Here is a 19,368-nt window from a genome sequence, read left to right as displayed (position 1 = left end):
GCCCGGCTTTCCGGAAGTGCCCGCTCGCTGACAGAGAAGGGCTTTGCCTGAACGCGGCAAGGAGAGGGTTGTGGTTCTGGAGCTTTGGGTGACGGCTGCAGGAGCGACTCGGGGTTGAGGTGGGCTTCAGGAGAGAGCCGGGCGGCGGGATGATGGAAGAGGAGGAACTGGAGTTCGTAGAGGAGCTGGAAGCCGTGCTGCAGCTCACGCCTGACGTGCAGCTCGCCATCGAGCAGGTGAGCGTTCCGCCCCCTGAGGGGAGGAGAGCGGAGGCTGGGGAAGTCTGGGGGTGGGACCCGGGGTGGGACCCGGAGGAAGCGCTCTTTGGACAGAGAGGTGGGGACTAGGCGCTGAAGGGAAAGGAAAGATTTGGGGGGAGGTGGTGGTGGGAAGGGGTTTCTGAATCTAAGGGAGGGAGAGAGCCCTTTTTAGGCCTTGATTGTCTTTGGAGGGTAAGGCGTCCTGGTGGGTTTGGGCAAAGGAACCGTGAAAGCCCCTGGAAAGCATGAACCTGGAAGAAGGGAGTTCATGGACACCAACCTCAGATTTGGGGGGTTATTTACCAGGCTGGTGTGCCGCTGCTCCCGATTCTCAATCTAGTCCTTTGTGAGGGACTCGGAATTGAGAGGAGGAGCAACTTTAATACCTGAAGCGGATCGCTGAGCAGAGGGGACAAGGTTGAAAAAGGACCCCTTTACTATACTTAAATGTTGGAGAATTCCTGCTATTGATTACTTGGGATTAGATTGAAGAATATTCCCCGGAGGCCTTCTTCCCTTCAAGGACTCTTTGGTTGACTAAATTCTCTTTTCAAGTTTATTGAGTTTTTAAGAGTAATGATATTAGAAAGAGTCATTTAGACCCTTGTGCAGGGTATTGCTCTTGATAAAGGGAGAGGATTTTCCTTAAAGGAATTGGTGTAGGGAATAAGATTGAAGAAAAGGAGGGTTATGCCACATTTAGGGACCACCGGGAAGTTTTTTGAAGTAAAGCATTGCTACTGTCATTGCTAATCGTTAATATTTATTGAGCATTAACACTCTAGGTCTGTCATTGTACTAATTTATTTGTGTTGTGCCATTTATAGATTTTTGGATGTGTGTTTTTCTACCAGTGGTTGGATTACCCATACAAAGCACATTTGGTACATCCTGAGGATGCCAGACTGTTGGGCAAAGGTTTAGTTGTTCAGGCCACAGCTCCCCACCCACCTGCATCGGACAAAAGAAGACATGTATTTCATTTTCTCTTTGGATCTAGTGCGCTGTAATAGAAGAAACAAACAATGCAGTCAGTTACCGTTTGGCAAGGATTTTAGAAGAGCACATTTTTGCTCTATTCTTAATAAGACAGTTCTAGCATAAGTTTATCTAATAAGCAGACATCAGAAAAGAATTGGCTTTCAGAATGACTATTTTGAGCTGGTGAAATTCAGTGCTCGGGATCACGTGACTGCTTTTTTTTTTTTATTTTTTACCTTTTATTTATTTGTCCGAGAGAGAGAGAGAGAGAGAGAGAGCACAAGCAGGGGGAGCGGCAGGCAGAGGGAGAAGCAGGCTCCCAGGACCTTGGGATTATGACCTGAGCCAAAGGCAGACGCTTAACTGCCTGAGCCACCGAGGCATCCCTCGACTGCTTTTTTTTTTTTTAAACTTTTTATTTATTTATTCATGGGAGACAGAGAGAGAGAGAGAGGCAGAGGGAGAAGCAGGCTCCCAAGGAGCAGGGAGCCTGGGGCGGGACTCGATCCCAGGACCCTGGGATCATGACCTGAGCCGAAGGTAGACGCTTAACCATCTGAGCCACCCAGGCGCCCCCTCGACTGCTTTTATAATCTACCTTATTATATGTTCTTCAAGTTGTAGCTTTTGAAGGGAGTTATTTTTCAGAAGGCAGTATTCTTTCTTCTGTTAAAGAGATAGACAGTTCCCGAAGGCAAGCTCCATTTCCTGACACTGAAGCATAAAAATTGCTTTGATGCATAGTGAATTCTAATGCTGAGGCATCCCAGAGACATAGTGTGTAAGTCTTTTATCAAGGCTTCCTTAGTACAGTCATGTCATCAGCTAGTTTAATCTGATAATGGACAATGCCTGTTTATTTTTCCTTGTCCGTGGGATTTTGTTGATATCTGTGGAACTTGCCACTCTTGCACATTCTGTTAGTTGCATCAAGATGTTAAAATTATACATGTTAGTGAAAATTAAAGATTTACTTTAACATATTTTACTGAGCAATTGTTGTGTTAGGCCTTATAAGATGAAAAGATACGTTTTTTGCCTTCAAAGAATTTACCATCCAGTAGGAAGGAAAGAAATAATACATAAAACAAGACAGAAAGATGACAGTTATTTTTAATCTCCTGTCTTTGTTTAGGTGTTTCCAAGCCAGGATCCTCTAGATCGAGCAGATTTCAATGCTGTGGAGTATATTAATACCCTATTCCCAACAGAACAAGTGAGTATAGAGTTTCCTTCATTTCAGTGGTTTCTGGCTCATCCTAAGTGTTATGATTGTTGTGTTATACTACACAATCTAAGGAGACTTGATAAACAAGTGAGAGTTAAATTCAGATCAAACCCATTGTAACCGACTGGAAGTGGAAGGTAGCTTATACCAAATACTGTTGTGTGAGAGTGAAATTCTTTGTATTGTGAGCATATTATTAGAAATTATACCTTTAGGGGCACCTGGGTGGCTCAGTCGTTAAGCGTCTGCCTTCGGCTCAGGTCATGGTCCCAGGGTCCTGGGATCGAGCCCCACATTGGGCTCCCTGCTCAACGGGAAGCCTGCTTCTCCCTCTCCCACTCCCCCTGCTTGTGTTCCCTGTCTCGCTGTGTCTCTCTCTCTGTCAGATAAATAAATACAATCTTTAAAAAAAAAAGAAAAAGGAAGTATACCTTTAGCTTATAAGAGTCCTCCCACATTTTCCATAGTATATTGGAAAGTAGGAAGGATTTTTAAAACTAACAGGGAAGAGTAGGAGTGAAGTGGACAGGATGACCCTAGAATCATACCACTACTTTCACTCCTGTTCTGAGATGTAAATTTTTAGACTTTATTTTTTACTTTGTTGTGTTGGGTGATTTGCCTATACAAATGAGTTTTTCTTACAAAACTGGTTTTTGGGTGTGTAGGTGAGAAGTAGATCAGAATTAGGAACAGCAGAGCTTGGGGCACTTGGGTGGCTCAGTCTGTTAAGCCTTCAACTCTTGATCTCAGGGTCCTGAGTTCAAGCCCCACTTTGGGCTTGTAGAGCCTGCTTTAAAAAAAGAAAAAAAAAGCAGAGTTGGGAGGTCAGCGAGAGTTCTGCTTGTTTTTTCATTTATGAATTCAGCAAATGATCAGTGGGCACCTGTCAGGTATTATTGGTCACTGTGCTAGGAGCTGGGGACACAAAGATGAATAATGCCCAGTCCATGCCCCCTTGAAGTGTACATGATCAAGGTTGGGGGGAGACACTGGTGAATACTGGAAGAGAGGTATGCAGTGGTTTAGTGAGGAATAAGGGAACAGTTTTTCTTAAGAAAATCAAAACCTCAGAGAGGAGGCAGCCCTTCTGCCAAATCTTAAAGGAGTCATTCTTTCAGTTAGAGGCATTTATTAAGTGTCTACTAAGTGCCAGCACTGTTTAGAAACTGGAGAGAAATGGTAAATGTGATGGGCAAGTTCCTCTTCTCGTGGAGTCTAGTGTAAGGAAGAAGGCAATAAACAGATCAACAAATACATATAAAAGAAATTATCAAGCGTGGTTGATGCTGTGGTAAAAAGCAGGCACAGCGATAGAATATGGCAGCATGGGGTGGGGGGCTTCTTTAGATGAGTGGTCAGGGAAGGCCTCCGTGAGGTACTTACCTATAAACCAAGACTTGATACCTGTGAAGGGGCCAGGCTTGTGGCAGGTCTGGTAGAACACTGTTCAAGGCAGAGTGAACCACTAGGTGAATCTTCCAGGATGACGGAAAGAAGGTCATTCTAAGCACAGGGCAAAGGCTCAGAGATGAGAAACAAAGTGTGCTCAGGGAGCATGGCTTCCTAGGAGATGGGGCTGAAGGGGTTGGCAGAGCAAGAGCCCTGAAGGGACTCTGTTCTCTGGGCTTGCAGACTCCAGTTTTGTGGATACCACACACCTCACAGTGGGTGAGGTTTTTCACTGGGCTAAATTTTAAGCTTGTATACCCTCAAAATATTATGCACATATCCTAGTACCGATCTTAAATAAATTGGGTTTTAGTAGTGTTTGTCATATAAATAATAAAAATAGAGGTTTTAATGTTTTCTCTTCACACTCTAATGGGCATTATTGCAAACCCCTTGGGGATGTGCACACCCTGCGCTGGAGACCATGACTCTAGGCAGTGGGTGTTCATTCGGGGACTCTTGTTAGAATCATGACTGGATCAGATTCACATTTTAAAAATTCCACCTGGCACCAGTGCAGGGGTTGAACTGGGGGACGGCAGAACCGGAAGACAGGGAGACCAGTTAGCGGACCCCTGTGATGGATCACTTAAGAGGGACAGGGAGAACCTGAGTGAACACTGGGATGGAGAGAGCAAGATCGGAAAGCTATTTAGGAGTCAGAAGTCAGAATTTGCTGGTTGAAAGGACGTAGAGTCTAAAATTTCCTCACTTACTGAACAAAAAACACCTCCTCTGCCTAGTTCTCAAAGAAATTTGGGGCTAGAGGCTGAACAAGATAGATGTGGTCCTTACCAACATAGAGCTTCCAGTCTACCTTGATCGGTAATAATTACACCATTAACAGATTAACAGTAAGTTATTATGACTCTACAATGATTTGTTTGTATAATTATTATTACTTGTTGCTTGCTCTCAAAAGAGTCCTAAGTTCTGCTACAACTATAATAATAGTTAACATTTATTGGGCACACCAGACACCATTCTAAACATTTAATAGTAATATATTTACCACCTTGTTAACATGCTTTTTTTGTTGTTGTTTTGGGTTTGTTTTTTTTTTAAAGATTTTATTTATTTGAGAGAGAAAGAGATCACGAGCAGGGGGGATGGGTAGAGGGAGAAGCAGACTCCCCGCTGAGCAGGGAGCCCAACTCGGGATTTGATCACAGGACCCCGGGATCATGACCCAAGCTGAAGGCAGACGCTTAACCAACTGAGCCACCCAGGTGCCCCCAATATGCTTGTTTTATGATGAGAACAAGGAAGAACAGAGGGAGAAAGAATGCTCAGCGTAAATGTGATAGCAATGCCATGAAGAAAGCATGCTGAGTACTATGAAAACAGAGCACCCACTGCCTTACATATTAAGTCTGAGAGATCCAGAAACACTTCACTGAAGAAATGGCATTTCAGTTGCATGTGATACACCAAATGAAGGATTTTGAACTTTGATTTCCAGCCTGCCAACTGGGTGGATGTTGGCACCTTTACCCGAAGTTGGGAGTAAGAGGAAGAGTAGGCTTCAGTGGTGAATAGGGTAGGAGTAGGGTGTAAGAGTTAGCTAAGTTTTTAACATTTTTGGGCCATCCAGGTGGAAATATGTACTTGGATATTTGAGTCTGGAGCTCATAATCCCCATAATTGTTAATATTTTGGCACATATTCTTCCAAACTTTTTCTAACAGACATGTTAATTTTTTTAAATGAAGTTGGAAAAATGGTATGATTCTCTGTGATTGTCTTTGAAGTTTCACAGATAGCCTTTAGAGCGCATTGTTTTCTGTGAAAGGAATTCTAGGAATTAGCTAGAGATAGATCTGGGAACAACTGGTATAAAGACAGCAGTTTTAGTTGTGAAAATGTCATCTGCCCCACCCTATCAAGAAGGCTGACTCATCAAAGCAAAGATAACTGTTAGATTTAGAAATTATACAGGAAACCACCAGGTTCTTACTTCTTCCTGGTTTGTTTTTGTATGTATTTGATTTTAAATAACTGAAGGTACGGGGCATCTCCGTGGCTCAGTTGGTTAAGTGTCTGCCTTCGACTCAGGTCGCAATCCTAGGATTGAGCCCCACGTTGGGCTCTCTGTTCAACAGGGAGCCTGCTTTTCCCTCTCCCTCTGCTCCTCCCCCTGCTTGTGCTCTCTCTCTCCCTCTCTGTCAAATGAATAAATAAAATCTTTAAAAAATAAAAATAAATAAACTACTGAAGGTAGCAGTAAACATTTGTTATAACACAGATTCAGTTATATGTCTTATCTAATTACAACTCCATGTATATGATAATATATAGCAAAGTTTTTTTTCTTTTTTTTAAAGATCTTATTTATTTGACAGCAAGAGAGCACAAGCAGGGGGAGAAGCAGAAAGAGGGAGAGGGAGAAGCAGGCTCCCTGCAAAGCAAGGAGCCCCATGTGGGACGGGACTCAATCCCAAGATCCTGGGATCAGGATCTGAGCCAAAGGCAGATGCTTAACTGACTGAGCCACCCAGGCGCCCTGTAATGAAGTTTCTTAGCAAACTAAGAAAATTTATGACACAAGGTTATACCTTTATTTCTCCAATCCCAGATTTATATTTAGCAGTTCATTTTCCAACCCAGATTCCCATGGACCTTAATAAAAAGGTAATAGAAAATAGTGGCATGATTTAGAATTTCTTTCATCTCTTGCTAGATCTTGGGCAAATCCTACCTATATCATGGACCTACAGTAAATTCTTCTGAATCATGAGTTTAGAATATTTACAGTAGATGTCAGTATATTAAGAATAAAGTTAGTGTCACTCTAAGGAGGAGAAGGATGTGTATGTGGGTTCTATTGAGTAGCAGTTACTTGCAAGTCTGTGGTTGCCTAGAGGTATCTGCCTAGAGGCGAGGAGATCCCTAGATGTTTCTAACTCACTAGGTCCAAGTGGGAGGAACTCAGTTTTCTGTATTTAATAGGGCTAAAGAGTAGCCAGGTTTGGTAGCAGTGATCTGGAAAACTTTTCTAGTCTCCTAGTAGAAAACTGAAGATAATCATTTGTCATGTTTTCACTAGAGGTTTGATTAGGAGAATCTAGATAAAATCTATTAAAAAATGAATATGAAACTAATAAAACTAAGAACTTTGAAAGAAGAGTCATGTGAAGATGTTTTTAATGACCCCCAAAATGCTCTGGGTCTGTGTTGTTAAGTGAAAACAGTAAGATGCCAAATTGTCTATCGTCCCAGTTTAATTTTTTTTAAGCCACATATTTGCTTAGAAGGAACAGTAGAAAGCAATATACCAAAATGCTAATGGTGATTATTTTCTAATGGAGGTACAGTGTGGAGTTCTGTATTTTCTGTAATCAGCAAGAATTGCTTTTAGATTCAGGAAAGACTTTCAGGGGCGCCTGGGTGGCTCAGTCAGTTAAGCAGCTGCCTTCAGCCCAGGTCATGATCTCAGGGTCCTGGGATCAAGCCCCGCATAAGGTTCCTGCTCAGCAGGGAGCCTGCTTCTCCCTCTCCCCCTGCTGTGCTCACTCTGTGTCAAATAAATGAAACCTTAAAAATAAAAAAAAAGGAATCAGGGAATACTTTTCAATAATTAAAACATTTCTAAATGATAAAACTGTACAACCACATTATAACTAAACCAGATGGGTGACTCTCAAAGAGGAGATGTATCACCTCCAGCCAGGGTCACCAATCTGGGTTCTTCTTTGTTGTTTCTGAGCCTTCCTGCCTGGCATCTTTTTTTTTTTTTTTTTTTTTAAGATTTTATCTGACAGAGAGAGAGAGACAGCGAGAGAGGGAACACAAGCAGGGGGAGCGGGAGAGGGAGAAGCAGGCTTCCCACAGAGCAGGGAGCCCAACGCGGGGCTCCATCCCAGGACCCTGGGATCATGACCTGAGCCGAAGGCAGACGCCTAACGAATGAGCCACCTAACGAATGAGCCACCCGGGCGCCTCTTGCCTGGCATCTTTAATGACATAAAAGTCCCTCGAGTAAATGTGGCCTGATTTATTTTAACTTTCCTACTACGGCCATTTACGTTGTTCCCTGCTCCCTTAAATGCAGTTGAATATCTGAAGGCGTACATATTTTGAATTATTCTTAGAAAAATTGTTACGGCTTAAGCAAGAACTTCGTGTTTAAGGAGTATTAAATTTAAGAATTGGTTACTCTGCCACCCAAATCAATATTTACTGTGGTGGAATGACCTCCAAGTTATATTGTTAAGTGAAAAAAGTACGATGCAAGACAATGTGCATTATATAAAGCAGGGACATAAGTTATGGACATGCTTTAGCTACATAGACTGTTTCTGGGGAGCTACAAAAGAAACCGGCTCAGAGCCATTGCCTGTCTGCAGAACTGGGTCAGACGGGCAGGACAGGGGCAGAGGAAGCCTTGCTTTTCACTATTTCTCCTCTTGTACTATATTTGCGTTTTTGGTCATGTCCATGTTTTACCAATTTCAAATAGATTACTATTTTTTTAAAAGATCTTATCTATTTATTTGAGACATGGAGGGAGAGAGAGAGAGAGCACCAGTGGTGGGGAGGGCAGAGGGAGAGGGAGAAGCAGGCTCGCCACTGAGCAGGGAGCCCAACTTGGGCCTCGATCCCAGGACCCCGAGATCATGACCTGAGCTGAAGGCAGACACTTAACCGACTGAGCCACCCAGGTGCCCCTAGATTACTGTTTTAAAATTTTGGTATAATTATCTATTCTCAGAAAACATACAAGAATTGTACAACGAATTCATGGCTGCCTTTCACCCAGATTCTCCAAATGTTAACATTTTATTTATTTATTTATTTATTTTTAAAGATTTTGTCTCTTTGACAGAGAGAGACACAGCGAGAGAGGGAACACAAGCAGGGAGAGTGGGAGAGGGAGAAGCAGGCTTCCCGCCGATGCGGGGCTCAATCCCAGGACTCCGGGATCATGACCTGAGCCGAAGGCAGATGCTTAACGACTGAGCCACCCAGGCACCCCTAAATGTTAACATTTTTAAATAGTTCTTTTTAAATACCAAAACAAAAAAATGTTTTTAAAGGAACAGGTTCCAGCAGAGATAGTCAATGTAGGGACTGTTATGCCCAATTTACACGTGAGGAAGTATAAATTCAGAGAGCCTAAGCAGCTTGCTCTCTGTACACGGGGCAGGTTTGCAATGCAGAGCTGGGCCAAATCTAGGTCCTCCGAGAAACTCAGCTGTTACCACAGTGGTGACTTATACCCAGGCTGGTTTCAGAGTGACTTGACAGCGCATCCCTCAATTAAAATAACTTCTGTTTTCTGAGAGTTATCTTCACCTCAGGTGGATTTCTGAAAATTCTGAGTAACCATTGCCTTTGTCAGAACAGTAGACAAGATGTAAATGGCCTGGTCTGACATCTCAAACACTGGAGACCTGGTTCTTGGCAGGCTCCTGGCCTCCTCCTGCCACTAGAGGTTGCTGGTAGCAATTTATAAACACAATTCCTGTATCACCCCCCGATTCCTTCTCAGGTAAAATATCTGTTGAGGGAAAGGGAAAGAGGAGTTATAAAATTGTATTTTGACAACTTGAGTTAAAATGGTGCTATAAAATTGTACTATCTCTATTCCACTAGGGGGCACCATTTCCTCGCATTTTCTGCTGGATAAGGTTGGAAATAGTCCATTTGTTTTTGTCATTGTCTTAAAAGTAGAAATAATGTTATTATAATTACAGTAGCAATGTATAACCAGTGTAGAGCAATTAGTAAATATGTATAGGCAAAAAGAAGAAAAAAATTAAAATCCTTTTCTTAGATTACAACTACTGCTACTGATTTTGTAGTTTATAGCTACTAGTATAGATTACAAAGCTACCAGTGTCTATCCTTCCAGACATTTTTTCTAATGGACCTACAAACTCAGAAAAAATAGATTGATTTATTTATTGAAATATAATATATTGTAGACACGTACATAAATCATAAGTATACAACTTGATGAATTTTCACAAGATGATTACAGCCATGTAATCACCATTCAGATCAAGAAATAAGACACTAGGGGTGCCTGGGTGGCTCAGTCAGTTGAGCATCCAACTCTTAATTTTGGCTCAGGTCATGATCTCAGGGTCCTGGGATTGAGCCCTGTGTGGGGCTCTGTGCTCAGCTTGGAGTCTAAGATTCCCTCTCCCTCTCCCTGCCCTCGCTCCTGCGCTTTCACACTCTCTTGCTCACTTGCTCGCTCTCTCAAATAAATAAACAAATAAATAAAATCTTAAAAAAGGAGGGGCACCTGTGTGGCTCAGTCAGTTAGGCGTCCAACTCTTGGTTTTGGCTCAGGTCATGATCTCCTGGTTGGGAGATCCAGCCCTGCATTCGGCTCCATGCTCAGCGGGGAGTCTGCTTCCCCTCTCCCTTTGCCCCTCTTCCTGTTTGTGCACTCTCTCTGTGAAATAAAAAGAAAGAAGACATTAATACAACTTCTTTAAATTTTTTAAAAAGATGTATCTATTTGAGAGAGAGTGTTGTGGGGGCAGAGGGAGAGAATCTCAGAGAATCTCAAGCAGACTCCCCGCCGAGGGCAGTGCCCACCCTGGGGCTTGATCTCAGGACCCTGAGATCATGATCTGAACCAAAATCAAGAGTTAGGCACTTGGGTGCCTGGGTCTCAGTTCTTCAGCGTCTGCCTTCAGCTCAGGTCATAATCCCGGGGTCCTGGGTTTGAGCCCCACATCGGGCTCCCCATTCTGCAGGAAGCCTGCTTCTCCCTCTCCCACTCCCCCTGCTTGTGTTCCCTCTCTCGCTATGTCTCTCTCTGTCAAATAAATAAATAAAATCTTAAAAAAGAGTCCGGCCTATCTTTAGATGGACCCTTCTTGCCTCCTCATAGTAACTACCTTCTTCAGAGATAATATCACTATGCTGCTGGCTTCTTTTTTTTTTTTTAAGATTTTATTTATTTATTTGACAGAGACACAGCGAGAGAGGGAACACAAGCAGGGGGAGTGGGAGAGGGAGAAGCAGGCTCTCCACTGCTGCTGCTGGCTTCTAACATGAGAGAATAGTCTCATTCATTTTTGAACTATATGGAGTCATACAATATATGCTCTTGTGTCTGGCTTTTTTTGGTGCAGAATTATATTAGTAAGATTTATCCTTGTTGTTTTGTGTTGTAGTCACTTGTTTTTGTTTCTGTATTTTGTTTTATGAATTTGTCACAATCCTATATACCAGGGATTGGAGAACTTTCTATAAAGGGCTGGATAGTAAGTATTTTAGGCATTGTGGACCATTCTGTCTCTATTGCAACTATTCAGCTCTACCTTTGTAGCTCAAAGGCAGCTGTAGATATTATGTAAATGAGTGGGCATGACTGTGTTCCAATAAAACTTTATTTAAAAAAAATAGATACCAAGTTGGAATTTGCAGTAGTTGCCAACAACTGCTATACTTTTTTTTTAGATTTAATTTGTTTATTTATTTATCTATTTAGAGAGCAGGGGGAGGGGCAGAGGGAGAGAGAGAGACTCTCAAGCAGACTTCCCCCTGAGTGCAGATCCCGACATGGGGCTGGATCTTTGTTTTTGTTTGTGTTTTTTTTTTTAAATAAAATTGTATCACACTCTGATGAAATTTTTTGAGATATCATAAATAGTCTTGATAGCTCATCATTTCTGTAAAAAGAGGAATTCTAGAAAGTGAAATAATAGCTGTCACTTTCCTTCTTTATCGTAGTCTCTGGCAAACATAGATGAAGTCGTGAACAAAATTAGACTGAAAATAAGGTAAGTCACACCATATGATTATTAAAAATTAATGAAAAGTATGCTGTTAATTTAGTTAATCACATTCTGGATCACACTTACCTGTTAAAACACTGAAATCTCAAGTTTGCTGTTTATGACAATTTTTTTAAAAATAATTCTTTTATCTGGGTTTGCATATGAACCTCATGGCAAAGAATTTGATTCTTTCATCAGTCTTCAATTATTTATAAGTAGGGAAGGAAGCTTTAACCATTCAAAATGGTTGGTCATAAAAGGGGGCAAAAGCATTTCTACTGTATTTTTAATAGTTTTATTTCCTTAGCAGATTTACCTTTTTTTGTACTCCCAAGGCTTAGGTAGAAGGATGGGCATATACATGTATCCCTTGGCACGTACCAGCTAACAGGATGGTCAGATCTGCTGGTTGGCATTTGTGGTAGCCCAAGATTAAATGTTGTGATTGGGGCACCTGGGTGGCTCATTCGTTAAGCATCTGCCTTCGGCTCAGGTCATGATCCCAAGGTGCTGGGATCAAGCCCTGCATCGGGCTCCCTGCTCGGTGGGAAGCCTCCTTCCCCCTCTCCCACTCCCCATGCTTGTGTTCCCTCTCTCGCTGTCTCTCTCTGTCAAATAAATAAATAAAATCTTTAAAATAAATAAATAAATAAATGTGATTAATCTAGGATGTGCTTGTCAGAGTTAGCCATCAAGTGTCCTTTCTCCCTAGTAGCCTTTTTCTGGTTTATCTACGTCTGGATTTCCAGTTTTGATATATGGCAAATGGTCAATGTCTGTTCACTGTAATTGATATTATAGTGGTTGATGTCATTACTTCAAATACAGTTTTTTTGGGTTTTTTGTTCGACTTTTGATGAGGAGAAGCCTTCATTTTGAATCCAGGGGATGATTTCTTTTTCCCTTACAAGCTTTGGGTCTTTCAGTGAAGACCTTTGCCATGAATGTATTGTTTAGTTGGACGCCTCTCGTTGTTTTGGTGGACTTCAGCTGTAACAATCCTAGTAGAGACTGCTAAGTTGTCCAGGATTTGCACAGAAAATGGGAATTCCCTAATGATCCCCAAATCACTGCAGACTGGTTATTTTCAGCTTTCTCCCAACATACCTTTAAAAGACCCTTTATATGAAAAATGAAATTGATCTAAATTTCTCTGGTTGAGGTGCCACTAAATGGTCGCTGTGGGAGCCAGAGGTCACAGACCCATGTACCACACAGCTTGCACAATCAGGGTTCAGAGCGTGAAGCACTGATGTCATATGGCACTCTAGCTCCTTAACCCTTTAAGGTTTCTGAGGAAGTTACTGAGGATTTTGTGTGGGGTAATTTGAATTTTCTGACTTGTTCCCATAAAGTTTCAGCAACATCGTCATCCCTGGTTTTCTCCATTGAAAAATACTAAACGTTACATTGGCCCATTTGGACAGCTCTGAATATTAAGTAAGAGTAGCCTTTTTAAAAGACAAAGACTCAGTCTGTGCTGGCCTTGGCTTCTCACACTACTCTTGCTGTCTTAGCAAGGGTCCAGGGCCTCAGTCTTCCTTTTATCGCTCTGACTTGTTCAGTTTTCTGGACAAGTAGTTACAACCAGCAGAAGTTGACGGGTAAGTTATCACCTCTTTTTCTTTTGGTCACCCTAGAATGGAGGTTGTTTTAATGATTCTTATCCTTTAACTTTTTCACTAGGAGACTGGATGACAATATTCGAACTGTTGTAAGAGGTCAAACAAATGTGGGGCAGGATGGCAGGCAAGTAAGTAACTTATTCATACTCTCCAGATTTCTTCATGACCCAACAACCAAATGACCAAAATGTTGATCCGCCTGCTTGTAGAGAGCACTTCCTTACTGAGGCGTTCCACACGCAGCAGGAAATGTGTCTGCCTTGTCCCACTAATACCAGACCAGCAGTGAGCTCTCGCTCAGTGTCTGCACAACCAGGAGCATACACAGCTCGCCCAGGCCAAGGCCGCGCAAGCCCAAGTGAGAAAACCGAAGCTGCCTTGTCTTTCTCCTCAGTGGCAGACGTATATTCATTTCAAAGTTTTATAGTTCTTTTTGCTCCTGACTAAGGAGGGCGGTTGCAAGGGAATGAAGGTGGAAGGGAGTGTATGGGGTGGAGGGATTCGTCAGCGACCAAGGGGCCAGACGTTATCTCTTCACCATTTTCCTTTCTATTTGGATTCTATTCTGTTTAGGCATCGTATTTCAAAGTCTGCTCTTGTGACACAGGTGCTGTGCACACCTTTTGTAGTCTTCCTCTCAAGCTGTGTCTACTCTTCCTTTCAGCACTGAGTCAGGTCGCCGTGTGCCCCCGTAGTAGCTTCAGTTCTGTTATTTGTCCTCTTTGACATTTTGTAGTGCAACTCATTTCTTAAAATATACATTGTGCTACCCAAATTTGGGGGGAAAGGGAGGTGTCATCCTACAAATAAATGTCCTGATCTCGCATACTCCTGTTTCTCCCACTAGGAGCTTACCGGTGTTAGGAGTCTTTCTTTTTCTTTTACATTTTTAGTTTTATCCATGTCCCTATTTCTCCTACATTTTGTGGCTTTCTTTTCCCCCTAATAATCATCTTCCATTGGCCTGTTTGTAAGTATCTACCTTCTTCCTTGCTGTCATCATCATCAGTATTTCTTGTAGACGTATTAGTTTCCTATAGCTGATCCAATTTCCTGGTCCCTGCGTGGTTCTTAGTCCTTATTGCTTTGTTTTTGTCATTTAGGTTTCTCCCATGAAGCACCACTTCACAGGTGAGGCCTGTGTACATGGGGCCCTGGGAGGTAATAAAGAGTAACAATGTAGGGGCGCCTGGGTGGCTCAGTCATTAAGCATCTGCCTTCAGCTCAGGTCATGATCCCGGGGTCCTGGGATTGAGCCCCGCATCGGGCTCTCTGCCGAGCGGGAAGCCTGCTTCTCCCTCTCCCACTCCCTCTGCTTGTGTTCCTCTCTTGCAAGAGTAACAAGATAGTTTGTAAACACTCCAACCTCCTTCTGCCCTTTAGCTTTCCTCCTATATGTCTGGCCGTGTCATCTACCTCTTCAAAAACCTCAGTGGATTCTGTCTACCGAATTAAATCCAAATTTCTTTGCTTGGCTTTCAAGGCCTCAATCTGCCTTTCCAATTTTGCATCCTGCTGAGATCCATACATACATACAGAAGACTCAGTGCTCTACAAGCATGCCCTGTGCTTTCTGAACCCATGTACTTTTTGCCTAAAATTTTCTCTCTCCTTTTCTTCTAGTAACTTCATCTCAAAATCTTACCTAAGGCCCAGCTCAAATACGACTTTCTCCATGAAATTTTCTGTTTAGCTCACCTGGACATACAAAAGGAATCAGAATTTTAGACGTAGAGGGGACTTGGAACTCATTCTACAGATGAGCAGATTCATCCTGATATCCCTCAACTAGATGTATATCCTTTCTGCCCGCCCACAAACTCCCAGGCCTATGCCCATACTTTCCATTTGACTTTCATGGCCTCCTCTGACTTACTATTGAACACATCTTGTCTCCTTGACTAGTTTATAAGTTCCTTGAGGCAAGAACTGAATCGTCTTTATCTCTGTATTTCTCTCAACACATAGTTCACATGCAGTAATTTTATTCAACTGTATTGAATATTTGGTCTGTGTGAGACTAAAATAAACAAAATCCCTTTACCATAAAACATCATTATGATCAGTGTGTGTCCCCATAAAGCTGTTGAGAGCCTGATTTGTGTGTGACTAGTCCTGAATGACTACTATTTGAAATAATAACACAACTATTTAGTGTGATTAAGCCTGCGCTCAGAGTGGCTCATGAAAATACTTACAGGAGTCTCAGGTATTTCAAATTCCAAGAATGGGAAAATAATGTGAATGAGTCATCAGGATTTTTTGTTGGGTCATGCTATGTATGTTTTAACCTGTGGTCACAAACTAGCAGTAGTGGAGAGTCGGGCCCCAAATTAGACAGCAGGCAGGAACGTTGGCCTTCCCCACCTTCCCATATTAATAGGTTACAGGTTGCTGCAGCAGGGCAGGTCGTGTTTCAGAGAGCAAGACCACATTTTCAAGAATGTTTAGATAGCATTTCAATCTGTGGTGGAGTTTTGTGTTCGTCTCCTTAGAATCCAGACAGAAAGGAAGCCCAGAAGAAATAATTGCTTTTCCTGTCATCCCCTCCATCTGTCTTTTCCAGCAGTTTGTAACACAAGCTGAGGTCGAGACTTTTTTTTTTTCCAGGGAGCTTTTGGGTCCCATCCTTCTCAACTCCAAGGGGTAAAAGTCTTGCTGTCCAGCCCCGGCTGGCTGGTGGTTTGCTGAAGAGAGACTCTTATTTGACTGGCACAGACTTGGGAGAGTTACAGATGTTCCAAAATACCGAGTTTTATAGGTCAAGAGGCCCCAGATTCCCCTCTTCCCTGGAATAGAGGAAAAGTCCACCTTCAGAACTTATTTCCTAAGCTTCTGAGGAACACTCGGGAGGAGGGCAATATTACGGATTGAAGGATATTGCATCTTGATTATGTTCAACCAGAACTGGTGTGCTTTTTAATTTGTAAAGAAGGGGCGGAATGTTTACTTCCTGTTCACAGTGTCTTAAAAGATATTTTTAGCAAAAATTTTTGAAAAGCGGTGCTTCTCACTACAAAATTATTTCTGAGGAGGCAGTGATTTAGAAATTGAAGGTACAGTAAGGCACTTTCTTTGATTTTTGAGATTTCTGAAGTACCAGCTGCCTGGTTAGCACTCTGTTCCACATTTTGGAGAGCCTCTGATTGTTGACCACCTCCTACATGGCAGACTTGAACTGGTTTAGTCTGTGACCTCTTCTAACCAGACTGTGATGCTCGTACAAAGTTAATACAGCACAGAATTCTCCCCATTTTCTTCTGCTGAAATCATCAGGCAAAAGCTTTAATTAAATGCCCACATGTTTCAAACTTTGTGGGTAAGATGAGTCAATTCAATTAATACAGGATCTCATATGCTCTGAACCTTCTGCAGCTTCCCAAGAATTAAAACAGACGGCTTGACTGTGGGTAGAAAGAGGTGAATAGAGGAGCGGGTTGGAAAAAGAAAAGGTTGGCGTGTGACGTTTCAAGGGTGGCTCAAGCTTGACCACTTCCCAGTATGCTCACTGAGAAACACCAAAAGCATCAGCCACTGGGCTTCTGTCTCTGGAGTGGAGCTTGGCTGTACTGTTAACTGTTGCATCAGAGCAAGATTAAGGTTTGGGAGGGGAAGAAACTGTTAATTGCCATCTGTAGCTCAGCTCACCAAAATTTGATTGTAAGAAGCTTTAAGTATCCATGGTACAATCTTGCATGCAGTTCAGGAATCCTTTCGGTGATAGCCTTGACATTTCATTGGCCTTCTTCCGCGTGGGCAGTCACGGTGATGGGCAGCTCACTATGTTGCTGTATAGGACAGTCTCAGTCTATTCCAGCTTCTGGCAGCTTTCGTTGTAAGAAACTTCTTTCTTAGACTGAACTGAAATAGTAAAATAGACCCCATTTTAACATCTCATTGCTCTAGTTCTGCCAGCAGGATGGGTGTAAGCCTAATCCCTTTTCCTCATCATAGTTTCTAAAATTTTAAATGGGTATTATGTTCCTTTCTTAGTGTTCCTTTTTCTAGGCTAACCATTCTTAGTTTCTTCAGCTTTATGATCTGATTTCCAGACCCTTTATCATCCCGGTTGCCTTGCAGTTTGTCAGCATCATTTTTAAAATGTGGTTCCTGGCCAGGAGTAGACATACTGTGTAGACACACAGTGGGATGGCTTACCTCCTTGTTCTGCACTGGGGCTGTTAACGTGGGAATTGGGGTTCAGGGGGACTGAAATTAATTATTATAATTCCTGAAATTAATTATTCATTTTTGTATGAATAGATTTATTTCTTGAGAGAGTACTTATTGATTTTTCTAAATTCTCTAAGGAGTCTGACTCTTCAAAGGTTAAGGACCACTGGTTTAGACACTGTTCTCCCCTTACCTCGGACTGGGTGCAGTTTTTGGCAGCCGTGTCACACTGTTGGCTTCTGCTGACAGTCGAGTTGGCTGTTCTCTGAAACCCCCAGGTCAAGAGTGGCAAACAGATGTCCACAGAGCTAAGAAAGTGATCTAAATGGCTTCAGCAGGCCAGTGTGCATCCACATGTATCCCGTGGGCAAATGAATGCTCTGTCTAAAGGGGACAGCCACAACCCAGTTCAAACTAGCTGTGGTCAGGCCTGAATGCAGACCCAGAGATGGCAGATCTATCAGTTTTTCAAGAGAAGCCGGAAATCCGGATTTTTATGGGACTCTCCAGATTTTTAGATGTTGGCTTATTGTCTTTCACAAATACTGCTAAGGCCAAACAAAACACATCTGTGCCATCAGTTTGCAACATCTGCCCCAGGTCTTTTTGCATATGAACTACTTTTCAACTTTTCCCTCCTCTGTTTAAGAGATTCTTTTGAGATCAAGTGTTGGACTTTATGTCTCCCCCCACCGCACCCCATTTCATCTTGCTAGTTTTGCTTAATTGTCCCAGCCAGTTGAGGCCTTTTGGAATCTTGATAACCTCCCCGTTTTATCATTAGCAGACTTGCCAGGCATGCCTTCTGTGTCTTCATTCACGTTGTAGATGAAAAGGTTGAACAGGATGGGTTCAGAGCCATGTGGCTCTCACTATGAGAGACTTATTTTTCTCTTCCTTATCCTCATTTTGGTACAAAGTGCCAGCCCCAGAAAACACAGAATTTCTTCCTGTCCTTGGTATCTGTCCAGGGCCATGTCTCTTAAATTTTCCATGTCTCCATTTTCCTCAGAAAAGGGGACTAATCATACTTGGCATTCTTTATTCATGGAGATATCATAAAGATTTATTAACTAAATCAGTAAAGCATGTTGCCTTCCAAGGAGAAAGTGTTCTTTGCTTTTCATCCTCAAAATTAGCCTATCATCGACATTGAGTAGGGTATGTGCTATGGTGAGCGCTGTGAATTGTGCAAAACTGTTGAAGCACAGATCTGTACTTTTGAAACAAATAATGCAATACATGTTAAGAAAAAAGAAAAAGAAGACGATAGCAGGAGGGGAAGAATGAAGGGGAGTAAGTCGGAGGGGGAGACGAACCATGAGAGACGATGGACTCTGAAAAACAAACTGAGGGTTCTAGAGGGGAGGGGGGTGGGGGATGGGTTAGCCTGGTGATGGGTATTAAAGAGGGCACGTTCTGCGTGGAGCACTGGGTGTTATGCGCAAACGATGAATCATGGAACACTACATCAAAAACTAATGATGTAATGTATGGTGATTAACATAACAATAAAAAATTTTTTAATTAGCCTATCATCTAATTCAGGCGTTAAAATGAAAATAACTGTGCTCCCCAAGACCCTGAACTAGGTAAATGGTGGGAGTTCACAGCATAACACTGATCTTCATTATGTGGGGCTATGAATTGGTATTTGTCAGCTCTCTAGCAGGATGATTTGAATTTTTCCCCTCCATCACTTCAAATTTATTCTTTCATCCTCTCTTTGGGAGGAAAATGAAGCCCACTGATGGAAGAAAATAAATGGCATTACTATTAAAGGGACTATAAATAGTTTGAAAAGGAAGGGGAGGGGCATGTCACTCACTTCCTCCTGCTGAAACATACTAAATCTAAAGCAATTGAGCTTTTAAAGCATATGCTTAAATTTTTCCATTAGTGATCAA

General features: G+C 42.3%; 1 protein-coding gene across 3 annotated transcripts in view; it reads left to right on the top strand.

Annotated features, from left to right (window-relative positions):
• The first annotated feature begins 14 nt into the window (after positions 1–14).
• The window catches only part of VPS53 (VPS53 subunit of GARP complex), a 139,225-nt gene continuing 119,871 nt past the window's right edge, over positions 15–19,368 (top strand). The window contains exons 1-4 of one of the 3 annotated variants that reach the window (XM_027625518.2): positions 15–236; positions 2,377–2,457; positions 11,617–11,666; positions 13,350–13,416. In XM_027625518.2, coding sequence (XP_027481319.1) covers positions 150–236; positions 2,377–2,457; positions 11,617–11,666; positions 13,350–13,416 — 285 coding nt within the window. In that variant the 5' untranslated portion in view covers positions 15–149. Of the gene's footprint in view, positions 237–262; positions 337–2,376; positions 2,458–11,616; positions 11,667–13,349; positions 13,417–19,368 lie in introns of those variants that run through there. The other 2 variants (XM_027625520.1, XM_027625519.1) reach the window with 2 other exon arrangements.

This window comes from Zalophus californianus, chromosome 16 (assembly GCF_009762305.2).
Source record: "Zalophus californianus isolate mZalCal1 chromosome 16, mZalCal1.pri.v2, whole genome shotgun sequence".
NCBI classification, from domain to species: Eukaryota; Metazoa; Chordata; class Mammalia; order Carnivora; family Otariidae; genus Zalophus; species Zalophus californianus.
The sequence above is the reverse complement of the archived record's forward strand: the minus strand, read 5'-3'. Positions and strand labels throughout refer to the sequence as shown.